Consider the following 12,535-nt stretch of genomic DNA (forward strand, 5'->3'; position numbering starts at 1 on the left):
AGGCAAAGTAGTCTGACAGCTGCAATTCCACATTTTTACCTGATAATCCCAGTTTTTATTCACATACACACTTTTCTCATGCATTTTCTAAATTGTTCTTTTAAATATGTGACTATATTACCAGGGATATGTTTAGAGACTGACTGAAAAACCTTCTCAGTGACATGTGTACCTCATCTTCCCACAATGGTTACTGTTTCATTTTCCATTCTAACACATTAAGAACAAAGAACAGCAAAACCCAAATATTCCCCAAGTTAAAAATAACTAATCAAAAAGCAACCCCCCCCTTTTTTTTTCTCAGACACCTGCTTCAAATGCTTTTTTTTCAGCATGAAAATATAGCACCTCAAATTGTTTATGAAGAAATGTACAGAAAGGCAAACATATTTGATTTTAAGAATCAGAGTCATCTAAGAAGGTAAGACATTTCTTCAAACAATAAAATTTACATTTCAAATATAGCCAGCTTCATAAAACTGTCTGGAGCTTCCTGTATAAACCAGAGGATCTTCCCTGCTACAGCATGCAAGCAGATCTCTCCTGCAGTAAAACTGAGGGAGAATGTTCACATATTGTCTTTTTCAAAGTTTCTATAGAGAAATAATTTTTATAGTTCTGCTTTTCAATAAATCCGTCCTTCTTCTCGGAAAGAAAAAGAAGAAAAAAAAAAAAGACAAGCTGCCTTTTGGTTCAGCTGTTCATTTGACAAGAAAAAAAATATAAGGATTATTCATATCAAAGAAGAGGCTATTGGGCTCCATTACTTACCAGGTTCTACCAGCACTATTACCATTAATTCTGATTAAGTACAAGGAGACTTTTGTGCAAATCAACAAAATCCTCTTCTAAGCAAGCAAAGAGATGCCCCTGGTAATGTTATATTCAAGTGAAGGAAGTTGTACAGACTGTGAGGGGAAAACCACCCGAAACATTCTGAAAAGTTCTTGTTTTTACCAAATACAAAATGCTTAGGTCACCTTACTGCTTGCTTTTCTGTTGGGGCTTTTAAAGTTATTTTTCTCAGCCATACTGGATCTCTGTATGTTTGAGTCCCCCTAAGGACTTTGTGTAACCATGAAACATCAATTCCATTCTAAGAAATCCAGCATACAACCCCACCACTGGCCTGTTCCCTCATCTATATAAATGCTCTTTTGTATATAGGCACTTTCAGGAAATTGCCCTGCTCCTCCCCCGCTTGCTCCCCACTGTCCGAATCCCTCTCACACCCCCCTCCCGATCAACACCAGGGAATAATTGCATTTTTGTTGGAGCACTTCCAGCCCCTCCACACGTTCCAGTCCAGAAGCAGCAGCACGCTGTAGCTTTGGCACTCTCCTCTGTTTTAACACACGCACACACACACGCACACACGCGAACACTCATCTGCAGGGAAGTAAGTGGCATCAACCCTATTCCCAAAATAATGACCTTTCACTTCTCCCTATGCAACTTCCTCTTTTGCTGAAAAATACAGTGCTCCCAAACTAAAGAAATCTTCCTCTTTCGACATTTGACTACCAGTGTTTTGAAACACTGTTTCTTCCACTTATCTGTACTCCACGTGCGGGTAAATTACCACTGCCGAGGCAGACAGATACCCCTGGGTACCAACACTTCGGCCACTTCGTATCCCACAAAATCACCAGGGCTTCCAACACTTTTGCAAAGGCCTTTTCCCCTCCCCTTTGAATACCCGAAAGCTGAAGAGAGCAGAAACTCTCCTCCTCCATGCTCAGAGAAGTAGCGTGTGGATTTCCACCCCTAATAAATATATTAGGAAAATAAATAGTTCAGAACCGTACCTTCCTTGGGCTCATCGGCTTCCGAACTCATGGCGCCGGCGAGGCTCTGGGGACCAGATCAACGCTGACGTGCGCGCTGAGATGCAGCCGCAAGTCAACTTCTCTCCCTCTCCCTTTCTCTCTCAGAAGGAGGAAAAAAAAAAAAAGAGAGAGAGAGAGAGAGCGAGAGGGCTGGGGTTTTGAGGGGAAAAGTCTACGAATTCAGCAAATCACAACTAACCTACTTGCAAAGGATCCCGCCCCTTTCTCAGCTGCCCACAGTGACTGTCTGAAAAAACAGCACCTTCAGAGAAACCCCGGTTTTACTCGCCAGCTGTTGCCGTTTATGAATCTTATTCTCCCCAGTCTGTAGGAAGGGTGGAGTTTTCACTTGTTGCAGCTTGCCAACGTGGTATGAGAAAGCAAGCAGGAGAGGCCAAAAAAGCCCTAAGTGCACAGCAGTGTCTGATTGCGGTGACTGACAATCACACTGGGGCTCCCTTAACTTGCAGGAAAATCTATTTTAAATTGTTTTGTTTTTAAGGCTAAATTGTACATTTCAACACTGTTTGCTATCTGGAATTACTTCTGCAGCCTCCATAATTACACTGACTAATACTGGATGACTTAATAGGTGCTTAAAGATGAGAAGTAGCAGCCTTCTTTCAGGTAGTTTAAGCAAAAATAATTTTCTTTCAGTCGTGCTCAGTGTATGGTGCCATCTACCCTGAGATTAGTGATTAAGTTTACATTCTAGGAAAAACTATCCGGATTCTTTGTGCTACTCCAGCTACCTACCCCACAGACATCCAGAAAAGACTTGATGTTTTTAACTACTATAGGCTACAGTTTTACAAAGAGATCGGGGCTCTTAGCAGCCACCTCCCAGTTTGCAATGTGTCACACATGCCTTCAGTGCAAAATCAGGGGGAATTACTTGAAAGCCTATTCTCAGTTAGCACAGACTCCAGTAAAATCATTGTCCTAGGGAACCATCTATCCCTGCTTACTCATTTAATGGATTTCTAGCACAGTGAACAGGACAAAACCTCGCTGGAAACATGACTGCTCTGACAAAAGGAGAGGTGTGGTGTCTCAGGTGCCTGATGGCACTTCCAGCTCCAACGTGCCATCAAATTCCCACCTACCTCTCTGTCTCACAGGGTCAAACCTGTGGGCCTGAAGGGCTCTCAGGGTCTCCCGGAGGTAACATCATTAACAGCTATTAGTAGTTAGCAAATGTCCTACTGCAGTCAAGTAGAAGTAAGTGTATTTGTATTTCACAGTGAAGTCAGAAACAGCCAAAGCTGTTAGCTGCTCTGCACTGAGGCACGAAGGAAAAAAAATAAATAAACTGTTCAGATTGTAACATTCCCTTGTACTCGTTAAGGCTTAAACACTCACAAAGCTGGGAAGACCAGATGTAGGTAAGATGGCCTTGCAAGTAACAGATACAGCATGAATTCTTTACCTATAGCAAAGCTGCCCTGAGGAGTGGGGTAAATAATACTTCAGAATGTTAGCAGTTTTATCCTATTTGCAGTTATTTTATTATAAGGACTGTCCTTTGCCATGTACTCTCCCCACACCTAGGAAAGACAGATTTCCTTTTATTTAAAGACTTTTGGTGACACTGCCAATTTCTTGTTTTGCAATACACATAACTCCATGAGTTCCTTAAAGATATTCCTTAAGAAGCTGGCTGTCTTCTGCAGGCCTTATCAACTCCTGTGGTGTACAACACTGCATCCTTGAAAGCACAGAGAATGAAATTGAGTATTACCCTAACTACAACACTGATGTCGCTAAAGAAGCCACATTTTCAAGATAAACAAAAAGGAAAAAAAAAATAAAGTACTAGTTAAGGGTAATTAGGAGATTAAAACCAATCAAAAAACTTCACACAGAATAGAGAAGGAACAGGAAGAAACATAAGGTGAGTCCAGAAGAACTGCAGTAGCCTCTGGGGTCCTTTAATCAAAGGAAGTGTTGTAGAGAAATAGGAATATAAGCCAGCATCAAAATCCCTGCATGATCAGATTTACATATTAGATGGATGCCTTTTGTTATTTTAGATGACAGACAGACACAGAGAGATAATAAGACCTGTGATTAAATGTCAGCAAGTTTTGTAAATCAGGATTTCTCAAATCTCTCAGAAACTTTATACCCCACTGGATAGATAAAAAAAATACAGTGATTTTATTTCGTTGCTTATGCACAAAGTCAAAATCACATCTCCTCACGCAGTCCTGATACTCCTGCATACAGGGTCTCAATTCAGACTACAGAAATTGGTTTTTCTTTCATTTTGGTTGTTAGGCTTCTTAAAAGTATATGTACTGAAAAGACTGGTGAAAAGACTCCAACCTGGCCAAAGACTGGTCAAGTATGTAATTTTCTGCTCTTTGGTTAAGCAGGAACTCATATTGGCATACGATAATAGAACATTATCACCTTTTTCAGAGTCTGCACCCAACCAACTTTAATTATCGTCCTTAGAAAGACAGCAAAAGTAATGGAATGAGGTAGATTAAAATTAAGCAGAGTCAGTGAAAAATACTAGAGCCCGAGTAACAGATGACATTACATCTACAGGGAAGTGACATTTATCAAAGCATCCAGATTTATTTGGATCCCATGGTGAGTAAAAAGCCTGGAAAGCCCAAAAAATCCCTCTTTAATTGTAAACTGTGCATGTGATTTGGAATAGGAACGACAAAAAAAAAAAAAAAAAAAAAAATTCCAAAAACATAATTAGTAGGTGCAGCTAAATTTCACAGGACAGATTCTCTTACAGAAAATTACCTTCCTACAGTGAAGGCCTAAAACTCACCACATATCTGGACAGACACAGTTGTGGAGGGAAGGCCAGAATTCCCACAAGAAAATGAAATAATCTGTGTACAACACACAAAAAACATGGGCTGATATACTTCAGTGGCTAAAAGCCTAAAAGCTTCAAAGCTGGGTAAGACAAGGGTAGCATGGTCCTTTCCAACCTTCTCTGCTGAAAAAACCCAACTTTTGGTTTTACTTTGCAAAAACAAACAAACAAAAAAAAGCTAGTTTTGGTTTGGCTTCACTTTTAACTCATCGTCTGTAAATTGTCCTGACTTCTGCTAAACCCTAAGGGAGGGTCACCACAGCAAGAGCAAACTAGAGCCAGGCCCTGGCTTACTACAGTAGTGCATGGGGAATTGTGATGGGATGGCTCAGCACATCCCCCGTCTCCAGCTCAAAACCCTGTTTATGTTTTGTGTCACAATCCATGCTGAGACAGCTCTCTTTACACAAGCATTTGTCCATTAGATACAGAGGCTGCAAATACAATGATGCATTTTGTAAGTATATAACAGAAATAATAGGCATCTTAGCAGAAAAAAAAAGAAAAGTGCTAAAATTGCTGTCAAGAAGACTCTGAAATGTCAAAAAAGACTATAATATTTTGTTTCAAAAAAAGAAAAGAAAGCAGCACCACTACCAGAAAAATATCAGCAAGAAGCTTTCAAAAGGAGGCAGCTGCCATTGGAAGCAAGACTAAATCCTCTACTGTAAGAAAAACCCTGTACAGCCCTAGAACAGTTCTAGAGAGAAGGACATGGTAATGTCACACTTAAGACTTCACACATTCATGTGATTTTAAAAAAACCCCCAAACTTCCCCATATTTTGTTAACATAATAAAGTTGTCTGATGAATACCTTCTGCTCTTCCAGAATGTCACATTCAGTGGATTTCAAACCTTTAAACAATAAAAAAATACGATCTGTGCCTAACTACAATTCCCCGGCAGAGATGATAGTCATCAGCCATTTTCCCTAAGTCAGTTATGTCTCTTTTACCAACTGTAACTTACTGAATTATTTGAAGCCACATGACAGACCCTGATAGCAGCTGAGGAGATTAGGATTTCCCACCACACTCCCAATTGTGAGGAAAAGGAAAAGGTGTACAAGTAAACACTGCATGTGATATATGGAATAGGAGGGACAAAATAAAGAATGGCGAAAACTCTAAAAAACAGAATCAGTAGACACAACAAAATTTTGTAGGGCAGATTCTCTTACAGAAAAGAAAAGTAACTTCCTACAATGAAGGGCTTAAAACCAACCACACATTTGGACAGATAATGTCGCAGAGGCAGGCCAGAATTCCTGAAGGAAAAATACAAGAAAACCTTTTGCCATTTCTCCTTTTAGCCACAATAAGCTGTTGTACCTATTTCTGACACTAGAAGTTAGGGTTAAGAGATTTTCAGCTTCTGAGGCTCTTCAGTGTGTGTGGATTATGGATATATGACACAAGTTTTCAAACAGGATAAGGAGAACATCGGACACTATCCTGAATCACTCACACATATTAAATATTTTTAGGTATACAATTTACAAAATGTACTGGGGAATTATGTGCAACACTATAATGCATTTCACCAATTCTCAAGAGTTTTGACTTTTTCTCAAACTAATGTTCTGAGAGGGAACAAGATGTAAGATTGTTATATGTAAGTCTAAGACCTTCCAAGCAGAAAAAAGGGTATCAGGTCTGGTCTGCATACACGTATGGAATCTCCAAACATGCTGACCTCTCATAAGGGCAACCAGATGCTAACACAGTACCTCAGGAAAAAAACCATACAAATAATGTTGCTATTTTCCTCATAGAAATAAGAGGAAAATTGTTAAATCCAAGTCTGGAAACCATGCTGAGATATCATTAGGAAATTAACTATAACAACTGCTTTTGCAAGTCATGCCTTAGTAACTTGCAGATTTTCCCTGAAAGACCTTTTTATAGAGGTTACTGATTGAGTAAGCAGGCAAAGACAGCAGAGAGGCATGCCTTTAACTTGCTCCTGTGCTCCTTTCCTGCGTTCCTTCCAGTACCACTACAACCTTTTCCTCAGGCAGGCAGATCATAATTGCACTGAGTTTCAAGAAGCACAGATTTAGAAAACAGGAAATATTTTTGTTTTCTAGCACTTCTCTCTTAGTTCAGACTGGTGGGTGAGCTCCCAGAGCACTGAGATCTTGCAGCACAAAAGCATGATCTGCTGTCTCTTCCAGCATTGTCCATCTCCTCTCCCAGCATGCAGAAATCCACCTGCCAAGCTGTCAGTGCCCAAGGGTGCAGTGCTGACCTGCAGTCTGTCCTCTCTGCTGATGCCACACACGGGCACGAAACTGCATGCAGGCATCATGTGTGCAGGGTGGGGAGAGTGTGGAGAGAGTGCTACAGGCACAGAAAAAAAAAGTGAAGTTTCAGCTTTCTTGCTGAAACAAAGAATTGTATTATGCCCACTTTATCAAAGTTGTTCTGCTTTCAGTTATGCCTTAAACAGTTGCAAGCAGACCAAGCAAACCAGGCAAACCAAGAAGTTAAAGTTATTTCCTAACACAGAGGTAAAGCAACACCATCTGTAGCTATATTACTTCTACTATTGCAACAGAAAGTGCAATATGCAACTGTCCGTCAGGTGTGAGCACAGCAAAACCAAATTCCAACTCTTACATAATTTAATTATTTTGGAGTTGAGTAAAAAAAAAATTATCTTGATTAGCTGTGTGATTTTAATAGCACTATTTATATAGCTCTGTAAATAAGAATATTAGGTACAATGGCCTATCTTTTGCTGTAACCAGACTTTACTACTGTTTTATCTTCTACCATAACCAAGACATACATCAAGATAACCTAGACAGTGCTTAGCTTATGAATAATGTCAAAAATACTGTTTTCAGCAATAATCAGTGTTTCCATGTAACTGCACAACTCTAACATCTCAGTTACATATGATGCGGAATTTTAAACTAATTTTTCTACATGCACATAAACTATCAGGTAGTTTTTATCTTAGGAAAATTCAGTCCAGAGAATTTTCTGGGCTGAATTTTCCTAAGATAAATAAATAAAAAATTAGCAGGTTGAGATATATTCCAGATATGAAAAATACGTGTACTCCTGGGTTTGGTCTGATTTTTGCTGCTTGTTTTTCCCTTATCTCATTACTTCCCTTTTGCCCAGCAGACTTCAGACCAAGGCAGATGGTCTGGTTTCAGCACTTGCTGAAACACATACAATACTCCCACCTGTTGGGGAAACCTATGAATGATACTCTAGCTTGTGCTTCTGCCATGTGGTTAATAAATTATAGAATTTAACAACTATAAGTTAACAAATTATAAAAACATGTCATTGTCACCTGATAATTTTACTAGGGGATTGCTCAATGGCATTTGCACCATGCTTGGCATCCAGCACTTCATGCTATTCTCCTCCCCTCCCCATGCTGCCCTCCTTCCCTTTTTCTAGACCTTCCCATTAAAACATCCATTCTCCACCCGCTACTGGTGTACTGAGGTCTGTCCATACATTCATTTCCAAATGGTTAAAGCAAAATATGACAAATCTGGTGCTGAATGAACCCACACAACACTGGTGGTGTGGCCCTTCAGAGTGAGAAAAACCTATGGCTTCACCACAGGGTAAGATGTACAAAAGTGTATCTGAAGACCTCCTCTTGACAATGAACCAGACGAATGAGTAGCAGTATTGCGTGACACAGGAATTCACAGCAAGCCTACCAAGTGAAGGACAGGAAAAAGCAGCATGTTGGGGACAGATCCTGGAGGCCATATGGATGCAGTTAAACTTCCCTAACAGATAGTCCTCACTCCAGCTCCTCTCCCTGACAGAAAATATATGGAGAGAGGGCAGGAGGATACATGCACGAAAGGCTCCATAAAGTTGAACCTGCTTTATATTGAACATAACTTCGCTACAACATTTGGAAGTCCCATCTCTGCAATACCCATGATCCCATTTATAAATATTCAGAGCTGACAGGAAGACAACACGATAGTAAGCACCTTGCAAACTGTCAAGACAGCATACAGTGTGCACCTTCCAAACTGGTGTCCTTGACACAAACATGCTGATATTTTAAGTTTCCAAATAGTGACAAGAGTTGTTTTTAAGTTATTGTGAAGATACACTCAAAAGCTCCTGGGGTTAAGAGGTGAGGAAACTCCTTCATTTAGCCTCAAAATGAAGCTTTCTTCATAAATTTTAGCTGCATCACCCATTAATGGTTGGATTATCAGTCACAGAACACTCTCAGCACAGGCCTGATGGGATGATGGCTCAGGCTGATCTATTCTAGTCAACCTCACAATGTTTGTTATTGTTACAGAACAGCACATTTCCAGGGTAAAGACTGCTCTCAGCTCAGAAAGGGTTTCACTGGCCTATCTTTTTGCTTTTCAAAATCAGTCTGAAAATTCACACACAAAGCAACACCATGTCTTCTGAGATGTGAATTGTGATGTAATTCTGATTTCTTGTCCGTACATATCATGTTGCCAAAACCCACTAATAATAAGAGGTCTTATTGTAGTCACATAGATATTGTGCACTGAGAGTGGTTAACTCATCCAGAAGTTAGCATTTAGTGAAGACAAGTTTTCAGTACATAAGAAAGCACAAAACAATTTATCAAGAGCAAACATACCAAATAGCATTCAAGGGCTTGGTTGTTCTTGTTATGGCTTAGCCCCAAGAGCCACTCTCTCCCCACAGAGCCACTTGTGCACTCCTACCCGCGGCAGGGGAGAGAATTGGAAGGCCAAAAGTGAGAAAACTCATGGGTTGGGATACAGACAGTTTAATAGACAAAGCAAAAGCTGCACACACAAGCAAAGCAGAACAATTCATCACTTCCCATGGGCAGGGAGAAGTTCAGCCATCTCCAAGACAGCAGGGCTCCATCACAGGCAACAGTAACTTGGGAAGGCGAATGTTTTCACTCTGAATGTCCCTCTCTTCCTTCCTCTTCCCCCAGCTTTATGTGCTGAGCACAACATCAAATGGTCTGGAATATCCCTGTGGTCAGTTTGAGCCAATTGTCCTGGCTGTGTCCCCTCCCAGCTTTTGGTGCAGCCCCAAACCACTTGCTGGTGGGGTGGGGTGAGGAGCTGAAGAGGCCTTGGCCCTGTGCAAGTAGTAAGGAAAATGCTCCTGTATTAAGGCTGTTTCCAGCAGAAATCCAAAACACTGCCCCATACTAGGTACTGTGAAGAAAATTAACTCTGTCACAGCCAACACCAGCAGAGCTATCCACAAAGAGGAGGTGTCACGGGTAAGAGTAAGAGTAACGGGCCCCCAGCTGGTGTTATAATTGGTATAGACTCTCTGTATTTATAGAAGGTCGATGAATTTCTTTTATTAAGAAACTTACTGGTTTTTTATATCCTAGTTCGCTACAGGTGGACTTAATTGGTTTTTTACTTAAAATACTATCACTTGGCTAATCAAGAAACCACCCTTTGGTAAATAAATTTCTCTAACACATTTTACATGTTCACAATACCACGTATAGCAAGTTAAGGTAAGAATTGTTTCTTATTCATTCTGCTGATCTTCTTACAGCCTTTCCCAGAAAGATGCTTGGGAAAGTTGTGTTTTTCTCTGTGGTCAGAGAGCTGCTGCCACAAGTAGGTGATTTGGAAATTCATACAGGTGTGGTGGAAGTCAAAAAGACTGTTTTTGAGGCCCTTGCACCAAATCAGGCAACATGTACTGTCACTGGCCTATAGCACTGTTTATTCAAATAGCAAACATTTCATTCACTATTTTCACTTTTTTAAGTGAACTTTTTTTAAGGTCCCGTAACAGACTACACACAAATCGCTCCTGCCAACAGTGCTATGCCAAGCAAAGAGCAGCACTGGAGAAAATGAGACTGTGGCCTGCATGAACAGAGGTAGGAAAATGCAATTCTCTGGTCTGGTGAAGAGTAAGCAGATCAGAGCTAGTTTTGTAGTTTGGTCACACAGGAAAATAAGCTTCCCAGCAGTAATTAACGATATAATTCTTATGAGATATTTGTATTACTATATGTAGTTGCAGCCTTTGCAAAAATAAAAGCAAGGCCTAAGAAATCTGAGGGGCAGAGCACCAAGAACACAGATTTGAAAAAATCCCTGCACTGAAAACAGAAACCACACCATAATGTCACAGTTTCCCCAGACAAGAAGAGGGAGTCAGTGTGCTACACAGAACCTGCTGACAGCCCCACCACAGGCCATGAGCTACACCAGATCTGCTCCCAGCATGACAGAAGTGGTATTGCCTGATGCCTGTGCATCAAAACACAATGCTAGAACAATTTTAATTGGAAAGGGATATTTTAATTACAAAGAGAAAATCTAGTATCACATAGCCAAAACTCAAAAAGAGCTCAAAAACCATGTGCCTGAATTAGTGTTAAATACAGTGCATTTAAACATGCTACCAAAGTGTATGCAAATAATGGCTTTTTTTTATGCTGAAAGAACAGGAAACTGAAAATTATCTTAAAAAAAGGAAAGTTTCTGTTCATATAAAAGTGGTGCACATGTGGGAAAACACATATGTCTCAGCTGGGGAGGGTTGTGTTCCGATCCCAAGCACACAATCCAAGTGTTCTGCTAATGCGTAACAATCAAACTATGCCCTTTTTCTCCAAGACATCAAAGACATTAATCATGCAAACAGTCAAAACACCACTTGCATATCAAATTGAAATCTTATCTAGAAAAAATTTCAAATTAAAAAAATCTTTTTAAAAATACCTATATGAATAATCTCCTTTTAGTACAAATTCAATTAAGAGATTAAAAGAGAGATTTAAATGGATATTAAACCTAAGCAGAGTTTTCTCTTTAAGACTGAGTTTAGCTGTAGTTTTCATTCACAAGCCAGATGTACCTAATTATATGGTATTCCTTCAAATAACCATATTGATATCTGCTTGTTCCAAATTGGCTTTAAATCAGTTTATTATTTGCATAAAGCTTAGACTGAAGCCAGCAAGAATCTGGAGGAACACTTGCAAGAGTTTCTTTTTTTTTTTTTTTCCAAAATATTAACTAAGACTATGTTAAACAAGTGCTGGAATTTCAATACCCAAAGAAACTCAGGAACTCATAATTTATGGAAGTCTTTCAGCACTTGCTTCCTCTGGCTTATGGTAACATTTTCATAACTAAATAATACTTGAGAAAACAGCACTTCAGACTGGTCCAAGTGAGAGTGTCTGTTTACCAGAGCAGCACCATCTTCCTCTTCTTCCTCTCCATTTACCATGCCAGCATAGGCATATGGTGTCCATTTACAGGACATATATAGCTAACCTTTAATTTTTTTTTTTTTTTTTTTGGCTGGGAGAATTTAAACCACAAGTAGGAGCTCTCCTTTTTGTTATTTTTTAATATAAAATAATTAATTGCAGCTAAAATTAAGCATTTGTCTCAAAAAGAAGGTGTTGGATGATCTCTAATTTAGTTATAACCACTGAAAATCCATACCTTGCTCATTTTACCTTCTATTAAGCAAGCTTACATTAGTGAGCAATGTTCATGCAAATTTCATGTGTAAACTCTGGTCAGCATTTCCACATTGAATTAAAAATTCAATATTGGACTTCTACTGATTGCTCTCAGTTCCAATTAAAACAAACCAAACCAACAAAACACATCAGAATTTTGCTAGACTCCAAATGAGTTTATTTCATAGGTCTAACTTCTCAACAATTTTATCCACTTTACAGGAAACTCATACTTCAGCCCTCAGAATTGCTTTAGCAACAATAACAACAGAATCTGCACTCTGTGGCTCAGCCAAACTGAATACCACTTCAAAGGGTTATTGCAAGACTTTCAGGAACTATTTCAAGTATTCAGTTTCCAAAAAAAAAATATGGATAACAAG

General features: G+C 39.6%; 1 protein-coding gene across 3 annotated transcripts in view; it reads right to left on the reverse strand.

The window, feature by feature from the left end:
* The window catches only part of TNFAIP8 (TNF alpha induced protein 8), a 56,509-nt gene that overhangs the window by 18,256 nt on the left and 25,718 nt on the right, over nt 1–12,535 (reverse strand). Inside the window, exon 2 of one of the 3 annotated variants that reach the window (XM_066569058.1) lies at nt 1,809–1,929. The exons of 1 other annotated variant lie outside the window; for it this stretch is intronic. In XM_066569058.1, coding sequence (XP_066425155.1) covers nt 1,809–1,839 — 31 coding nt within the window. In that variant the 5' untranslated portion in view covers nt 1,840–1,929. Of the gene's footprint in view, nt 1–771; nt 875–1,808; nt 1,930–12,535 lie in introns of those variants that run through there. One more of the 3 variants, XM_066569060.1, reaches the window with a different exon arrangement.

Source organism: Molothrus aeneus, chromosome Z (assembly GCF_037042795.1).
Source record: "Molothrus aeneus isolate 106 chromosome Z, BPBGC_Maene_1.0, whole genome shotgun sequence".
Taxonomy (NCBI): domain Eukaryota; kingdom Metazoa; phylum Chordata; class Aves; order Passeriformes; family Icteridae; genus Molothrus; species Molothrus aeneus.